General features: G+C 31.3%; 2 protein-coding genes across 4 annotated transcripts; one reads left to right on the top strand and one right to left on the bottom strand.

Moving 5' to 3' along the window:
- The first annotated feature begins 7,622 nt into the window (after positions 1-7,622).
- Positions 7,623-12,853, top strand: LOC123920104 (universal stress protein PHOS34). Of its 3 annotated transcripts, XR_006813427.1 has the most exons (6): positions 7,646-7,974; positions 8,056-8,159; positions 9,675-9,796; positions 10,644-10,773; positions 12,372-12,442; positions 12,529-12,853. XR_006813427.1 is itself a non-coding variant. In XM_045972245.1 (5 exons), the coding sequence occupies exons 1-4, from the start codon at positions 7,761-7,763 to the stop codon at positions 10,738-10,740; spliced, it is 534 nt and encodes a 177-aa protein (XP_045828201.1). In that variant the 5' UTR covers positions 7,623-7,760; the 3' UTR covers positions 10,741-10,773; positions 12,372-12,853. The 3 variants fall into 3 exon arrangements, 2 of the variants coding, with proteins under 2 accessions (XP_045828201.1, XP_045828200.1); XM_045972245.1 differs by having other exon boundaries at positions 7,623-7,974; positions 9,678-9,796; positions 12,372-12,853; XM_045972244.1 differs by having other exon boundaries at positions 12,372-12,853.
- Positions 12,854-15,659: 2,806 nt separating this feature from the next.
- LOC123920101 lies at positions 15,660-17,328 on the bottom strand. The gene has a single exon (XM_045972243.1). It carries the CDS (start codon positions 17,170-17,172, stop codon positions 16,153-16,155), a length of 1,020 nt encoding a protein of 339 aa, XP_045828199.1. The 5' UTR covers positions 17,173-17,328; the 3' UTR covers positions 15,660-16,152.
- Between the last annotated feature and the right edge of the window lie 2,045 nt (positions 17,329-19,373).

The following is a 19,373-nucleotide window of genomic DNA, read 5'->3' as shown; positions in this document are numbered from 1 at the left end:
TTGCCTTTGTAATTGATTTAAATAATTAATAAATATTGTGGATCATATCTTTTAATTAATAAACTTGATTATTACTATTTTTGAAACACATTAAGTGGGATAGTAGTTTATTAATTACATCTTAAAATGTGCCCTTAGGTCATAGGTTAGCATTTGCCTTCAATAAAAATCAAAGTGTGCTTATTTGGAAATAAATAAGTGTAGGGTTTGTTTGATTTATAAAATCAACTAAAGGACAAAATAATACAGGACGGAACAATGCAAAACAAAGTTTAAGGTATTGAACAAGTTTTTTGTTATACGATGTTTTTTGGACATTATTTATTATTTTAGATAACTTGTTCAGAGAAAACAGATTTAAAATCAAACAGATTTCGCGGGTTAACATGCTAACCATTTTAGGTTTCCCATGTTAACCAGTAAACCCTTCAATTACAGGATTTGCAAAAACAAGAAAGGGTAATGGTAGACAAGTTGAATGTAAAGATTTTTATTAAAAGGTAAAGACAAAAAAAATTAATCAAAAACATATTTATTACAACGTAAACTTTCTCAAAACAAAAAACATTAGACAGAAAAATTACATCAAATTTAATATAAAAATGAGGACCTAAATAGAATCTCCCTCTAAGGGATAAAATAGGGGCATGTTACTCTTGCACATCTTTGTCCCCGTCTAGCATCTCAATTTTTAGAAGAAGAACATGGAGGTATCTCGCTTCGAGTTGCTTACTTCAGACTTGCACTTAGAAAGTCAAGCCTCTGTTGTACGTTGGTCTCGCAAGCGGCCCCTCAGCTGCTCACACCTTCTATAGCTTGGTAGCATGGGGCAATCCCATTTGTGTATGAGAAAGCCTCATTTGGATATAATTCATTTTGATTGTTTGTCACGTTCTCAATTTGGTCACAAATAGTATTTCGCCGATTACCATAACATTCTTAGTTTGGTTAATAATTGACAACGAATTATGTGGTTGTTTACAAACAAAACGATAAAAATAGCAAAATATAAAATTGAAAGAATGAGAGAATTTGAGAATGTGAAGGAAAAAAATTAACATAATGGTGTCAATTTATTGAATTAACCAAGGCTTATGATTAGTGGATGCTATGTCACAGTCACACAGACACAAATAGCCAATCAAAATTGGTCATCTGTCAACACAATTTGACTGCAACAGGGATTTTGATTATTGTCGACAGGTTAACTTGCAAACTATTTTTCCCATAAATTGTGTATTACACACTCGCTACTCAACATACAATGGGGTAAAAATGGGAGTTCGGGGCGCGTAAAGAAAAACTCCCGTGTTACTTTTACTAAAAAAAAACCTATATTATATATGACCTGCAACCTTTATATACATTGTGTCTATTTGATCCACAATGAGAGCCTAGTAACTACGAGAAGCTTCGTGGATTTCAAGTCAAAAGCCAAGGTTTATGAGTCTGACTTAACATGTACAGAATTCAAACCATTTGTCCCTCAATATTCCAAGTAGCACCAACCATGAACAGTTATTCTTTTCCCCTTTTATCAAGTGAGCATCACACACAACGATATTGATGTTGTTTTTCGTATTTTTGTGGTCGTGATGCGGCAAGTTGTTGAAGGCGAAGCCTTCTTCAATGATTTTTGAGTGGCAACTTGAACAAGTATGATGGTGTTATGAGGTTTTTGGTTTTTTAGATTATTATTATTATATTCTGAAGATAATAGTAGCCGTTATTTTACCCTCAAATCATTATTTTCCGGAAACTTTCGGTTTCTTAAATATTTTCTATCAACTTTTGATCACTACTTTTGATCAAACTTTTGTGTACTTTCATATTTTTGAATGATTATTTGTATTCATGTTTATGATATTATGAAAACACCTCCCATAAAAAATTAATTTTTTTTAACATAAGATGAATTTTTATGTAGAAAAAACTAAAAAGTTCATATTTAATTTATCTTTTGTTAAAAAAAATTAAACTTTTGTAAGAAAGATTCATATAATTTATTAAACATGACCACATAATTTTTTTTATAAAAAATTCAATGATATGCACGAGTTGAATGAAAAATAGAGACTAAAACTCATGACAATAAATACTTTATGGACCAAAAGTTGCTGAATTTTTTTATAGAAACTAAAACAAATTTTGACTGTTGGTTCATTCACTTGAAATTTTTAGGATTATATTTTGTCTCTAGGATTAACTAGAAGTTGGTATGGTATGTTTGATTGTCCTATGCGACTAACTTGGTTAGATTTATGTCCCCTATTTATGTATATTTTTTTATTAATATAATAAAGAGATATATACAAAGGATGTGGGCAAAGCCTGCTGCTTTGTCCTCTAATAGCCAACTGTTTTATAAAAAAATTTAAAATATTTAAAGGAAAAAAAAATATATATATATATATATATATATATGAGTCAGGATCCGTTGACACCAACTAGTTTGACACCAAATGTTACACCTCTCAATAACGTTTTAACCGATATAAATTTTATAAAATCCACCGTTGGATTGAAAGTTTACATCATATAGATCATTTGTGTAAAATTTCAGACAAATCCAAAATCATTTGATATGCTATTGAGACACATAAAGATTAACGGCATTTAAAAAAATACAAAAACCGTTAATTTTGATGTATCTCAATAACATATCAAATGATTTTGGATTTATTTGAAATTTTACACAAATGATCTATATGATGTAAACTTTCAATCCAACGGTGGATTTTATAAAATTTATATCGGTTAAAACGTTATTGAAAGGTGTAACATTTGGTGTCAAACTAGTTGGTGTCAACGGATCCTGACTCTATATATATATAGGGGGCTGCTAATTTAGACCCAGTTGGGTCTAAATTAGCAAGGTGCACCTTTTGAGTTGGACAAAAATACCCATTTTTTATTTTTTTGGAAGAATAGAGCAACAGGGGCACTTCTGTAATTTTACGCAACAGTACACGCACCCCCCACTTCTTTTTTCCCCCCCAGGACACGTGGCAGCGCGTTATTTGACAAAAGCCAAGCGCGTGCATCACACGCGCCGACAGGCGCGTGTGGGTGAAGGCCACACGCGGAGAGAGAAAGCTTTTAAAAAGGAAAGGCCACGTGTCACATTTTAATTGGCTGCGTTAATTTTTTTTCATTTTATACTTTAAACTCGATTATTTCGTCGTAAATTAATTTTTTATTTTTTAATTTTTATACCAAAATTCATAATTTTTTTTTCTCTACAAATAGAGACTTGGTTTGTTTGATTTGGACACCGAAAAAAAAAACGCAATTTTTCACTACTTTAAACTCGATTATTTCGTCGTAAATTAATTTTTTATTTTTTATTTTTTATACCAAAATTCATAATTTTTTTTTCTCTACAAATAGAGACTTGGTTCGTTTGATTTGGACACAGAAAAAAAAACTCAATTTTTCACTACCTTAATCTCATCAAATAACTAATAATCAACTTACTGAAACCATTTTACCAGCAAAATGGTTTCAGTTTACAACTCTCTGAAACCATTCTACCAGATAAATGGTTTCAGAAGCAAACACAATTAATAAATTACTCACTGAAACCATTCTACCAGTAAAATGGTTTCAGAATACAACTATGTGCAACCATTCTACAAGGTAAATGGTTTCAGAAGCAAATAACTAATAATCTACTTACTGAAACCATTCTACCAGCAAAATGGTTTCAGATTACAACTCTCTGAAACCATTGTACCAGATAAATGGTTTCAGAAGCAAACACAATTAATAAATTACTCACTGAAACCATTCTACCAGTAAAATGGTTTCAGAATACAACTATGTGCAACCATTCTACAAGCTAAATGGTTTCAGAAGCAAATAACTAATAATCAACTTACTGAAACCATTCTACCAGCAAAATGGTTTCAGATTACAACTCTCTGAAACCATTGTACCAGATAAATGGTTTCAGAAGCAAACATTAGTTTTTAATTATCGTTTTATCTCATTTAAGGTAGTGAAAAATTGCGTTTTTTTTTTCGGTGTCCAAATCGAACGAACCAAATCTCTATTTGTAGGAAAAAAAATTATGAATTTTGGTATAAAAAATAAAAAATAAAAAATTAATTTACGACGAAATAATCGAGTTTAAAGTAGTGAAAAATTGCGTTTTTTTTTCGGTGTCCAAATCAAACAAACCAAGTCTCTATTTGTAGAGAAAAAAAAATTATGAATTTTGGTATAAAAATTAAAAAATAAAAAATTAATTTACGATGAAATAATCGAGTTTAAAGCATAAAATGGAAAAAATCACGCAGACCCATTCATATGCTGACACGTGGCTGCCTTTTTCAAAAGTAAAATTTTCTCTCTCCAGCTTATAATCTAGTGTGGCGCAGACAAGATGGTAGGATGATCTGGGCTGTCTGATCAATCAGACAGCCTTAATGAGATCACATCTTGGCTGTCTGATGGAAATCAACGGTCTGTAACCATGGTCCTTCCGTACGCGCGCGACACTGGATCCACGTCTATTAATTTTTAAGAAGGTGGGGGCGCGTGTCAGTATTTTTTTTTTATGTAAAATTACAGAAATGCCCCTGTTGCTCTATTCTTTCAAAAATTAAAAGAATGGGTATTTTGGTCCAATTGAAAAGGTGCACCTTGCTAACTTAGACCTAACTAGGGTCTAAGTTAGAAAACCCCATATATATATATATATATATATATATATATATATATATATAACAATTTTCTTTTTAAAGTTGTGTATAATGACCAACCATGATGACTTTTGTGGAATAGAAAGTACTTTTCTCGGTTACAATCGAGTGTTCCCTTAAAAGGCTAAATTGTATTTTTATATTTTAAGTTATTCTTAGATTCATCCTAACTATTAAATTTTTTATTTGCTGCCAAGACCATATCTCAAAACCATCCAATTATTTACCACTTGGATCCAAATCTTTTAATACTTGAATCCATTCATTTATTTATTATAAAAGGAAAATGATAATCAGTATCCCTAAAGTACTAATTAAGGAACAATATAGTAAAATAATTTTAGAACTTGTGTAATCTATTTTTTCAAAATATATAAAATACTTATTTTAATATAAAATTTATCAATTTTAATTACCTTAATTAGTGCCCCGAATACTAAGTTAGCATGACCCTTTGTACCTTTGTAAAAACCTAAATAAAAAAAATAAAAAAAAAGTATAGAGGAAATGTAACAAGCGAGACACTTAATCTTGGAAGTAGTTCATCATATTTAACATAAAACTTTTGTGTTATGTACACATGACATACTTTTATCATATTTATTTACGAATATATAAGGATATCTCTAATTGTGATGTCAATTTGGGTATTATACATTAGGCTTAAATGCAGTTTTGTCCCCCTAAGTTTTATAATTGCTTGATTTTGCTCCCCTACATTTCAATTGCTTGATTTTAACCCTCTAAGTTTCACAATTGCTTGATTTTAGCCCTCCAAGTTTCAATTGCTCGATTTTGGCCCCCAAGTTTACCCCCTTTTGTATTTGCTAGCTCTCCGTTGAATATTTTGATTAAAAATTGGTTATGTAGCATTTTAAAATTAAGTAAGTATTTAAAAATAAATAAATTACAAATTGTTTTTTAAAATTAAATTATAAAATATTTTTCTTATTATATGTAGTTTGTAAAATAATTTTGTTATATAAAAAAGTAAAAAAAACATTTTATGAACTATTTTTTTAAAACTTTGTAAACTTTTTTTTAAATAAAAAATAATTATTAAACCTTTTATTAAAAAATAATTTTTAATACATTTTTATAAAAGAAAATATTATTATTTTTAAATTTTTTTAATTAAAACATATTTTAAATTTTTTTTAAATGTCACATAAGCAATTTTTAGTCAAAAAAGTCAACGGGGGGCTAGCAAATGCAAAATGGGGTAAACTTGGGGGGCCAAAATCGAGCAATTGAAACTTGGGGGCTAAAATCAAGCAATTATGAAACTTAGAGGGTTAAAATCAAGCAATTGAAATGTGAGGGGTCAAAATCAAGTAATTGTGAAACTTAGGAGGCCAAAACTATATTTAAGCCTATACATTACTAATAAGTGGTACATGTAATGTCATTTAATACTTATGTAACTCATATATATTTTGCTCCAATAGTGATACCACATTGGATATCATACATTATTAATATTAGCAAGTGGTCCCCTTTTATATTTACTCTATCCGTCCCAAATTATAAAAGAAAAAACAAAAATCACACTTATTAAGGAAAAGTAAAACATGATAATTTGAAATATATTTTTGTGGGTTTTCCTTGGGATAAGTTGCATGAGAAAATGTAAAAATAATTTTTATTGGTTGTTGATTATTGAGAAAAGATGAGGGGGAGAAAATTAAATGCACTTTGCATTTAATTTTACGAGATTAAGGAAAAAATATTTTTGAAAATTGTTTTTCCTGGGATAAAAAAGTGGAGATTTTTCTCTTATAATTTTGGAAGGATGAAGTATTTCTTAACCGAAATTAATGATATAAAATTGATGATATGATACCTTAAATAAGGTACCGTATCACAAAACTCCAATGATAAAAAAATTAAAGTACGGATCATTAACCTACGATACTCTCTTTAATACTCTTATTGGAGATGCTTTAAAGATAAATGTTATCATATAAAGTGTTCGATTTGTTTCAATGTATATTTAGAAAACATTAATTTTTGTATAATTTTTAATAATAAATAACTAATACTTTTTTTACGGAAGCACTATCTAGACATAGTTATTCTTTAAATGATGGATAATGTTTGATGTATATAGTCTATATTATAGATCAAATACATCAAACATTCAATAAACATAAAGGGTGTGTTTGATCGGCTGAAAAACAGAGGATTTGACTGAATAACTTTTGTTGTACCCTATTTGATTTTAAACTGGTTATGAGACTGGACAAATAAGGTAGCAAGGGACAGGACAAAAACAAGATTTTTTGTCCCTCACTAAACCATAGGACAACTTTTTGTCCACAGTACAACTATAAAAAATACGAAAATATTCATTTTATTTTCGAATATAAAAATATTATCACCCTATATCTATCCGGTACAGTTTTGTCCTGTGCTGTATTATCTTGTTTTGTCATGTGTTGTTCTGTCCAGTTCTTGTTGTCTTACGAATCAAATGCACCAAAAAAGTAAATATTTTCTTATAATAAGGGGTAGAAGAAGTATGTCTTTAATCTCTTTAAATAATCAAATTTTATTTTTAGTCATCTAAAAATTTCCTTCGAACTTTGATCCCTTTAAATTTTCAGTTTTTAATTTTAGTCCCCATTCGTCATCTTCAACTTCAACCAAATAAACGAGTAAATTTTGACTTTGTCCAATAGCTGAGATAACGTTTTTGCTGAGTGATTGAATGGACGATGATTTCTTTAATTTCATAGAACCCAAAAACAAACAAGTCATATAATATGTTTTTGAAAAAAGTCATTTGAAACATGCGAACTTTTGAAAAAATAAGGAATTAAAAACTAAAAATTTAGAGTACTAAAATTCAATTTTTTTATTTGTAGAATTAAAAATAAAATTTGGTACATATTAGAGAGACAAAAACTTATTATTAAGTAAGATAATCCAAAAGAAAATCAACAAAAGCAACCTCCAAAAAGAAAGTCAAAGGAAGCAACTAACTACCTAGATAAAAGATAGAAGGAGAACTGGGAAGTCAATAAACCAAACCAAATCAAATCAAGCAAAGCTATGTCTGAATACGGAAACCTCGGTGTAGTAGTAGTAGCTGTAGACGGAAGCGAAGAAAGCATGAACGCTCTCCGCTGGGCGTTAGAAAATCTAAAGCTCCGATCACCTACACCCGATTCCACCAACGCCGGTTCTTTTATCATCTTCCATGTTCAATCTCCGCCGTCAATCGCCACCGGTCTTAATCCCGGTTCTATCCCTTTCGGTGGCCCCAGTTCAGTACATTTTCTTTCATCCTTTAACTTCTCCTTTTCAATTTTCACCATTCTAATTCCAACTTCTTCTTTTTTGCTAGGTGATCTCGAAGTTCCCGCGTTTGCTGCTGCAATTGAAGCTCACCAGAAGCGAATAACTGATTCTATACTTGATCACGCTTTCGGAATTTGCTCCCAATTCAATGTAACTCTACAGTTAAATTAATTTTTTACTCATTTATTTTGGTTTAAATATGATATTAGTTAGCATCGTCCACAAATCCTAGCTCAACTGACATAAATGCTAAAATTGCTAGGTTGGACACCCGGTCATTCCACTTTATGTTCGTATATCTAAAAAAAAATGATATCAACATTAACAAAGATACTTCGGTCTTAAATATAAGTAAAAGTCAAAACGTATTTTGCTCAAATTTAGACTAAATATATTTTGACTTTTGCTTATATTTAAGACCGGAGGAAGTAATTGGTAAGAATATCGATAGTTAGTTAATCAACTTGAGTTAGTTGTTAGGGTATCAAGTTGGTTAGGAGATTAGAAAGTTGATTAGTTAGTGAGTTAGTTACTCAAAGTAGATCTATAAATAAGTCACTCCATTGTACATTTTACTCATTCTTTTATCAATCTATATTCATTTAATATGAATTCTTATGAGTATTTTCCTCATGAATACTCCTATGCTTTCTATCTTGCTTACATCTATGATCTTCATCCCTATGATTCCATGATTTCTAACAATAACATTTTTTGGTTTTAATCCTGCAAGTGTTTTTGTTTGAGTTCAGTTTGCAAATTAAAAAAATTAGTGTTTTTAGTCCTGAAGTGATATGAGGTCCAATATATAATCACGCTACGTGGAACCACATGTCCCAATAAGGTGGTGTTAGGGACTAAAAACAACCGTTTTTGAATTTTGTATGACCGAACCAAACAAAAAAATTCAGAGGGACTAAAACAAAAAAAAAAGTTATATTTACATCGACTAACATCATATTTAAACCTTTTTTTTTAATAATTGTTGTGTTTCCATATGCAATCGCTGGAATTTGTGAAAAAAAGGCTGTTCATGGTGCAGAGATCTTTAGAAATTTAAATATATGAAGAGTTTAATTTAATTGGTATGCAAGTAAAATAGTTTCATAGATGTATTCATTCATGTATCACCACATAGGTAATATTGATACGTAATTTGTTGCATGTGTTGTAACTTTTTTTAAAAACTTATAGTGCATACAAATTAAATTCATAAATGTAACAAAAAAAAAATCAAATGGAAAATGAAGAAAGTCTTTTTTGTTGTTTTTGTTTTCTTAGGCTATCTATTTTATTTATTTATTTAGCAATAATTCAAATTCAGTGTGATTGGTTTAAGTGTTTAACTATCAATTTAGGCTATCTATTTTTCCAAATGTTGATTACATTGTAAACTGTGTTACTCGCATAGAATGTTTATTGAACAGTAATAATATGAGAATTGGTTACTTGTGTAGCATTGTAAGCCGGTTTACTCGCATAATATGAGAATTTGGCATAACCAATTTTTTATTTTATTTTATAATTTTGGCATAATATATGAGAATTGGTGTTTTAGTTGTTTGGGGGGGGAGTAACATCAGGGTTTGAGAGGTAAGGACTGTGTTGTTTGAATCCCCCAATTTCATTTTTTTTTAGTTACGATTGATTTTTCTCTATTTGTAGCAGACTGAAGTCAGCACCCATGTTGTTATTGGCGATCCAAAGGAGAAGATTTGTGAAACTGTACAGGATTTGCATGCTGATGTGCTTGTGATTGGCTCTCGAGCTTTTGGACCTATTAAGAGGTACAAATTGACTGTTGACAAATTTTGATAATTGCCATAAATCTACACATTAATTTACACGAGCAATTGTCCCCGTGAGCTTAACTCAATTGGCAGGGACATCGCATTATATATGGAAGTGCGAGGGTTCAAACCCTGAACACTAGACTTCACCTTTAAAGGCCGGAATTCTAGCCACTAGGCTACTTGACCAAAAAAATAATTTACACTATCAATTGACATTATTTATGGTATTTTTGAGCTTTATTAGGACATCACATTTCACAAAATGGCATTAAAAAAACCATCTGAACAATTTATTATTCTTTATATATGATGATAATGTTGACAAGTAGCCAGACACTGTGATCCTAAAGTAATACTAGTACCAGGGAAGATATTGGAAATTTTCACACTTAGATCAAGTGGCCAGACACTGTGGTCCAATATTGTCTAGAGATATAGTGTAAAATATAAATAAAATTTTCTAAGCTTAGGCAATTCTAACTTTGTAAGTTGGTTTTGTGGGATTGAGATAGGATCAAAACTTAAGATGTAGTTGTGCCGGTTTTAGAGGTGGGAATAGGCCAGGCCGGCCTACAGGGGCCTATGACCTAGCCTACATAGTAAAAACTAAAAAGGCTCATAAGTAACTTCTTAATCATTAATCTTTTTTCTTAGTCTTTTGTCATTTATCTGCAGATATAGATCTGCTTCCGTTTACATTTTGGACATTAGGATAAATGCTCTACATTTTACATCAAATCTTGTATTTTTCATATTTTATTGGTTTGAACAATTTAACTTTAAAAATGGAAACTATATGGACTAAGACACTCACAGTGCTTCTTCCTCTTTTTTATTGCAGGATGTTCCTTGGAAGTGTTAGCAACTACTGTGCCCACCATGCTCAGTGTCCGGTCATAATCATCAAAGGAAAGGATGTTGTCAATAAGGGAAACTAATACACTTCTACTATGATATATTGATTTTAATGAGTAAGTCTATCCATAGTTAATGATATATGCCCTTAAATTTGTTGAATATATTGTTTAGGATTTGAGAGCAAACAATCATAGTTAATGTTGGAGCAAGAATTAAGGAGTCTATCTCTCTTGCATTTGTTGATCAATCTGATTTAGGCATGGCAACGGGGCGGGGGTGGATTTTGCCCTCCCCAAACTCAAACCCATAAAGTTCGGGTATCTCCCCCAAACCCGTCCCAATTTCAAGCAGGGATAAAAAGTATAACCCTAAATTCATACCCAACGGGGATCGGGTATCCCCATTACGCCTCTTCCCCACATGAATTTGGATTGTACTTTAGTATTTTATTTCGACAATATTTGTTTAAATAAAGAAAAAAAATAGAGAAAACGGTTTGTTTAATACTCAAATTAAAAATAAAAAACAAACATATGAATGTAATTTAAGAGATTTTTAAGGGTTTCTAATTTAAAATAGGTAAAATAATATAAGCGGGGCGGGCTTGGGGACGGGTTCGGGGTGGGTATCAATGTCCCATTACCCGCCCCAACACCGTCTTTTAAAATTGGGGAAAACCCAAACCCGAACCCAAACCCAGTCAACTCGGATTTTCCCCGTCAAAGCGGATAGGGTTTGGGCGGGTACCCGCGGGTATGAGTTTTATTGCCATGTCTAATCTGTTTTGCATGGAGAGTGGATAACAATTTTGATTCTTAGGCCTTAAATATTTGATAACTAACTACTCTACTATTGAACTTCTTATCTTCACTACTGAACTTGCATCTAATAGTTGAATTTGGCTCTTTACTAGTTGAATCTGGATTATTTGAAGTCGAATCAATAGGATTTTTTGAGTGACACAAAGCAATATATGTTATTTTTGTCTTTTTTTATGTAAACTACTTGCTAGAAATAGATTTATTCCAAGGAATAATTTGAATTAAAATAGGATTTCTATCCAATATAAGGTGGTTTCTTGAGATTGTAAGACAATATTTCAGTTTTTTCTCAATAGCAATAGTTTTCTTCTAGTTTTCCTTGTAACCATAGTACTTAACCCTATATCTGGGTTTTTGATCAATTTTTTTCATCCTTTTTGGTTTCCATGTTTCTCTTGTATGCGATAGAACCTACGTCGACCAGGATTTAGAATCAACTATATATTTCATTAATAGTGGTACTTGTACATGCATAATCCAATAATCAAGTTTTATTAGATACCCTTTATTTTATGTGGATGCCTTTATCTTGCTGCAAACCAGAAGTCACTATATAGCCTTGTGTCACTTTTATTTAAAATAAAACAAAATAACTTGATCGTACTGATTCAAGTAAAACATGATTAAATATTAACTATTTTGCAGTATCTTATGACTATTTCTTAGTAGCTTTTGATACTGTTCATAGTTTTTATGGTTAAATTGATCTGTAGGTTCCTGCAATATCATTGAATTTTTAATTAACTTCCTTTAGAAAATTTTAAATGTTGCAGTTTTGAAATTAAATCTTTAGAAGGATCTCATTGAACTTTTGTCTAGTGTTTCTTACTTGCAATTAGCAAAGTTGTGGGGTTCTGAAACAACTTTTTTTCATTGTTTGTGTTCTTTAGGCAAGTTGCCACATTTCAGGTGCTGATGCTGCACTTGCCCAATTGATCACATGCTTTGGATTTGCATGTCTTTTTTTCTAGTCCTGTGCCATAGCTAAGCTTTGAAGCTTTGTATTGCCAATGCTCGTCAGATCCTGCTACAAGTACGTGTTTTTGCTGTTTAAACAGCAAAAACTAGTACTTGTAATAATGGTGTTGTGCGTGTGAATTCTTGCAGTTAAGAGTGCTTTTCACCTGTGCTATTTATATATTTGGTAGTTGTTGCAATTGGAAGTGATTCAAAAAGGGATACACGAGTACTGAAAGTTTGTATTGTTTTTTAATTTGTACAGTGTTCTAAACAAATGTTGGATTACTTATAGCTGTGTTAGAAATTTTGTTTTCCAAGCATTGTTCTTTCATTGATGTATAAAACAATGGTTGGGTTGTATGTTGATGGGTCATGAAACATTTATCTTGTGATCAATCAATATTGGATATCACATGGTGAGTTTGTTTGAATAATGTAGTATCTAGTTGAATATGATGGGTGAAACTGTTACGGTTCTTATGAAAAGGGTATGGTTTGAATAATGTAAAATGAATGTATATAATTAACAGGAAGTTTATCTTACCACCTGTGTTTCTTTTCTACCCCAAGTTTCCATTTTTGCCCTTGAATAAATATTTAGGAACGCGTTTTCCAAATTTATTTTTTCTTGGAAAAAAACTTAAGAATATATTTTTCGAATTTGAACTAGAAAAACTTCGAAAAACACGTTCGGAAATTTTTATACAAGGATAAAAATGAAAAAACGGGAGGTAGAAAAGAAACACGGGGTGGGATTAAAGTCCTAATATTTTGCTAATCTATTTTTGTTGGCCTAATCTAAAGTGGTTAGGTTCAAGTTTCAGAAAATAAAATGAATAATTTTTTTTATTGTCTCAAACACAATCAGAAACGTGTGTAACAAAAAAAAAATAGAAACGTGGCCTTCTCACTCCCACCGTTAGGAATTTTTTATTTATTCTTTTTAAGTAATATTTGGGGAATCAAACACCATATAAAAAGGTGTGGCACAAATTGGTGCCATGAAAGGTGACAATTTTTGGGTGGCAGGTATTCCAAAATCGTATTCCTTCAAAAGAAAATCTTAGTAAGAGAGGAATTAGTGCTGCAGTTAACTGTGCAAGGAATTGTGAAAGGGTGGAGTCATCATCACATATCCTCTTCGAATGTAATATTGTGTATGAAGTTTGGATGACTATATGCAAGTGGATAGAGGTGAACTCGGTTATGCATAATGAGTGTATTACACGTTTTGACGCGTTCACAAAGATAGTGCAAAGGAGTAACGGTACAGAAGCTGGACTTCGAACCATTTGGTTTGCATGCATATGGAGCATTTGGAAAGCTAGAAACGCAAAGATTTTTCAGGACAAGAATATTTCAGCTTTAGCGATTACGGAACAGGCCAAATTACTTTTGTGGAATTGGTTGAGAGTAAAGTCAAGAAGTTTCGATTACGATATTTCTCAATGGATGACAAATCCAATTACTTGCCTCGAAACTGTAAAGTGGATGGTGATATTATTATAACCGTGCTTCAGAATTTAGGTTCTGTAAGTGGAGGTTGCAGGGCAATATTCGAATTTGTTCTGGTTTTTTTGAATTGCAGTTCAGAGTTCCAGCTGCAGCTGGGTTGCATCTCTAAAATTTGTGTCCGTATGGCTTCGGACAGATGGTCCGATTGTTAATTTTGTATCAGACTCTTCGCTTTTCCGCAGCTTATTGGTGGCACGAGCAGAGATCCCGAGTTGCTAGCTGAGATCTTTTGGGCTGTCATAAGGTCTGCGTTCGAATTGTAGCAGACTGAGGGATTTAGTTACTGAACACATTACTTTTGGAATTGGAGTTGGTAACAAGATGTCTTCTACAGCTGGGTTGGAATGCTTGTTAGGGTGTCATAATGATCAATATATGCCTTACTGTTAATTTATATTATTTTGTGTCAATGTTTTGTATCAGATCTTTGGGGTTTTGGAGTGATAGATCTTTGTTAGGGCATAAGTTATGCCATAAGAACAAGTCAAGGTGTGCGTGGCTTCATGGATCGAGATTCGCTACAGTAAAGTATCACACAATTTTCACATTGTTTTAAATTTGGGCTATTATTTATAGATCAGATAGTACCAATGATTGTTGTTATAAAATTACCTAAAACGATCTCAACCATATATTTTAGATCGGACGGTTATGACATAAAACTGCGGGAAACTGTGTGAAAAATTACCACAAACAATTTGTTTCGCATTTTCATGTAATTTGAACGTATCAAATAAAATAATATATTTTATTAATTTAGATATTATTTGACAAAACAATACTACCCTAAATATAAGACCCCTTTTGAAAATTATGTAGATTAAACAAGTAGATTGTAGTATTAATTTGTTGACCGTTAATATTATTTTTACAATTATATCTTTCAAGAGAGAGAATGTGTTAATGTGTTTTTAGAGTATTTATTATATATTGTAGAAAAATATGCACAGTAATTGGAGGTATGTTTGGAAAAAATAATTAATGCTTTTAGAAATTTAAAAAGGATCTTATAAAATGAGACAAAGAAAAATATAAAAAATGATTTTATATTTAAGAACAGATGTAATAATAGATACCCTCTCCGGTCCTATTTATAAGAAACACTCTTTAAATTTATTTTTTATTAAATAGGTAATCCCTTTTATACCCTTGTTAATTAGCCTTGTGCATAGGAGGAGTCACATTGGAATCAAGAATACCAATCTATATTGATAAATACAAGAGGCAACAATAAATTAATATACAAGGTTAGTTTTGGAATAACACATAACATTTTAGAATTTTTAATAAAAAAAAATAAGTCTCCTTGGTCAGTGTGTTTTTCTCAATGTGTTCCTTATATATAGGAAGAGGAGTGCTAGCAACACACTCTTTAACAAACACACTCCAACACACTCTCTTTTATTGGTTGAAATTCACATGGGTCCCATAAAATTTATATGGGTCCACATTTTTTTATGAGACCCATATGAATTTCAACCAATAAAAGAGAGTGTGTTTGTTAAAAAGTGTTGCTAGCATTATTCATATAGGAATATCATTTTGTTCTTTGAGAATAACAAATAAAAAGGAATGAAAAATTTCTATAACTTTTTAGACACCTAAAAAGGAACAAAGTGCGTAAATAAAAATTGGATTTGTTTTAAAATAATTTTGCTTTGTAAACGTCATGACATTCATAACAAAGTGAGTAATAATTAACCAAGCCATAAAAATAAAACATTATATTCAGTATTTGTATAACTTACTATAAATTCCATTGGATACAAAAGAAGATGCTCAAGTTTTGTGTAACCCTTTTCAAAATAGAAAAGGTAGAAATAATACACAAAGCCGCAAAATAAAAGAATGAAAAAACAAGAAGAAATATAGATCATATCATTGGCTTTAATTTTTTTTGCTCCAATTATGGCCATCTAGATCCACACTCCCATCTCTCTAACTCTCTCAAGCCTTTAAACTTGGCAAGTCTTTGTCTCCATATCCAGATTACCCTCTCTCAAACACCAAATACAATTCAACACTTGTACTAAATCGTGCTGAATAAAATAATATATGTATGAGCACAAGGTCTATATATAAAAAATGCATGGTCTCTAATGAGCATTTTTAATAGGTTGTGATGATAAGGTACAATTTGACGAGAATTTCATGCAATAATAAATTAATGACTTCTCCAAAAAAGCAATTAATTAATTAACCCCACCATTGATGAACTGCTACTCCTTCATCTCTCAATTTTCCATACAAAGCCAAACATTCCCAATAAGCCCTTCTACCTCTAGTCCCTTGTTTCAAATTCAAACCATGTGGCTTGCACTCCAAGAAAAGCTCATCCACCAACATAATAGCCCTACTCCTCATCATCTCCTCAACAACTTCAGCCTCAGCTTTCATCACCACATACTCTTCATCTTTTACATTTTTCGTCAACCAATCTGACATTTCAACTTGAGCCGCGCTCGAACCCTCGGCCACAGTCTCTATCTTATACATCTCAAAATTCTTGTTCCTTGTAGGATAATTCTTCAAAAACCAATTTGTTCCACTACCTCTATCCTTGTTTGGCAACCCTACGTCGATGAAAACATGACGAGGATAGCTTTCCAGGGTGTCACCCATCAAATCAGGTAAATATTTTGTACGCTTCAAATACACTCTTGATTTTCCCGAGGCAGCACGTGGAGGCTCGAGGAGAACATCCTCGAGTTTCTGAAGTGCTGCTTTCTTTGCCTCAGTTGCGTATCCACACAGCTTTCGCTGGCTACCTACTCTGATTGTTTTTTCTATTTTCTTCATTGCCATAACTACTTTCTCGAATCTTCTCATGTACACTACCTTGTAGTTTGACGGCTTACGAAACCCGTCCGCATTAAGAATCACCACCGCTACAATGCCATTTGTTTTTAGGGTTCTATCAATGAATTGTGAGGAAGTGGGGAAGTTGGACGTGAAGACGAAATCAACCGTGTCATCAAGAATCGAATTTTGTTTCGCCACATCATTCAGTGGAATAAAATCCATGTTGTATTGATCAATGAGACTCTGAAATTGATGAAACCCTTGTTCTTCATCTCCAAGGAAAATGACTTTGTGTTGATTCGATTTCTTCACAAGGCCATCGTTCGTTAGGTCGTTGAAGAGGAGGGTTAAAAGTTGATCCATGTTGATGGAATTATCAAATTCATTGAGTTGTTGTTGTGGAAGAATCTTCATGTTTGAGGTTGAATCATCAAGACTAGGGTTTCTTGAAACAAATGATGAACTTATCAATGGTAGTGAAGTCACAAACAATGCCAAAAGAACCAAACGATAAAAAATCTTCCATATTCCTGAAATAGGGAGCCTAATTATAAGATAATGGGCTTTTGGGGTAGCAAATGCACTAAGATGCTTGTTTTTGTTGTAAAAGTAACCTTTTGTTCCAAGGGAAAGAGAAGTTAGGTCAACCGCCATGGTTGGGATTTAAAAAAAAAAATGTTTATAATGTATAGCTAGAAACTAATATGGCAAAATGAGAATATATTACCGCATATGAAAATAAATAAATAAATAAAAATAGTTATGATGAATATGTTAATATATTATGGTATAAAAGGGTATGAGAGAGAAGAGAGGGGGTGTGGAAAGAACTCTCTCGCTAAGTTTTATTAGCGAGAGCAAAATCGAGCCGCGGTATGATTACAACCAACAAGAGCAACTCGGTTACTTTTCAATGCTAACAAAAGTGATAATAATTCTTTCATGCGTTGCATCTCCATTTGTTAATAATTTTTCTCTTATGATGATCCAGGTCGATGATCGATGACGGTTTTTTATGAGAGTTATATTTACTTTAGGAACTCATCTCTCTCATTCACCTTCATCGATAAGGAAAATGTGAGAGGAGGGGGAGAGTTTTTTAGAGGCTTGTTAATTTAGTAAAATTATTAATATTAATAATAGTAAATCAAAGGTTATAATTATTTGGATTTGGTGTTTGAATTGGGAGAGAGATACGGATTTGTTTGAGGGTAATTATATGGTAGAGATTGTTTGTAAAATGGTTGGTGACACGAAAATTGTGTTATGCCATTTACTTTGTTAAGTGCCAGCTACTCTTTTATGTCTTGGTGTGTCTTTTCTTTTCCCTTCATCATCAATTTAATCTAATTTTTTTAGTTCTAGCATTAAGTGGTTTATGTCCCTTCCCAATATATTTGTTTTTAAGAGAATGTTAACATGTGCCCTAATGTGCCCTTAAGACACATATTAAGGAAGCAAAAATATAAATTATTAAATGCTAATTTGTGCATTTTAACTTTTGAAATATTTAATTTTTTGTATCATTAAATGTTAATTTTTATATTGGGATAAGTTGGCATTAAATTTGCTTTGGCACCCAATTAAGATAATGATGTGCTTTTTTTATTGACAATATGCGTAAGAGTAATTATCATAAAATCGCTTGAATTTTTTTTTATCATAAAATCGAATGTGTGTGTGCAAAAAAATAATAATTTATTCGTGAATTAAAATAAAAGTATAATAAGAATATAAGATACAAAAATACACTTTCTTAAATATATATATATATATTTAAAACGACAAGTAAAAATGAATGGAGGAGTAAGAAATAGCTCTTACTTATAAACTTTTGTTTAGATCAACTCACATATTATATTATGATGTGATGTGAGACTTTTTGACTGAGATTAACATTTACATACATATGGTATAATTTATTTTACACATGCATGAATCTAAATCTTGCCAGCACGATAAAATCATCATCTAATGTGTTTTTACTTTTTTATTTCTTTAATTATTGATGGACCGCATTCATTTCGTACTGTTACATCTTTCTTCATCGCATCATCAACGAATCTATATATATAGCACACTAACTTTGCTAGTCGATAGTATTCACATGAGAAGCACAAGCAAGTTTTTGAATTTTAAATAAAAAAGAAGTAAGTTATCGAATTGGATTTTATTTTTTTTGAAGAAGGGGTATTTTGTTTTATTATCTTTTTATTTTATATTTTTGTTAGTAAAATCAACTTTAGTGATGAAAGAAATTAGAGTTTATGTTGACATTTTGACCTTTAGTATTGCAATTGTGTACAATTTTTTTCCATTTTTTATTGCGATTGTTGTCTTTTATGTTTTTTCCATTTGTAATTTACTATTTTAATTTCCTACCTATTTATTCAAAAATTTACGATAAAATGATATATTTTTATTGATTTGACATCAAACTCTCATAGTCAATATGATATTTTATTTTTAAAATAAAATGGAAGATGCCAAAAATCAGCTCATACATGTGCGAGTGAATGAAAGTACTAATTCGAGATTTCGATACAACTTCAATTTCTACTACAAATATTAGCTTAATTCACTAAAACTGGATGTTTTGTTTTTTACTCAATCAA

This window comes from Trifolium pratense, linkage group LG4, assembly GCF_020283565.1.
Source record: "Trifolium pratense cultivar HEN17-A07 linkage group LG4, ARS_RC_1.1, whole genome shotgun sequence".
Lineage (NCBI taxonomy): Eukaryota > Viridiplantae > Streptophyta > Magnoliopsida > Fabales > Fabaceae > Trifolium > Trifolium pratense.
Note: the sequence above shows the minus strand (reverse complement) of the source record. Positions and strands in the feature narration are given on the sequence as shown.

Bases quoted from the DNA above. Each gene is read 5' to 3' on its own strand.
- LOC123920104 (XM_045972244.1), top strand. From the start codon at position 7,761: ATGTCTGAATACGGAAACCTCGGTGTAGTAGTAGTAGCTGTAGACGGA. The intron at 8,160-9,674 runs GTAACTCTACAG...CTCTATTTGTAG, and splicing joins GAATTTGCTCCCAATTCAAT to CAGACTGAAGTCAGCACCCA. The intron at 9,797-10,643 runs GTACAAATTGAC...TTTTTATTGCAG, and splicing joins GCTTTTGGACCTATTAAGAG to GATGTTCCTTGGAAGTGTTA.
- LOC123920101 (XM_045972243.1), bottom strand. From the start codon at position 17,172: ATGAAGATTCTTCCACAACAACAACTCAATGAATTTGATAATTCCATC.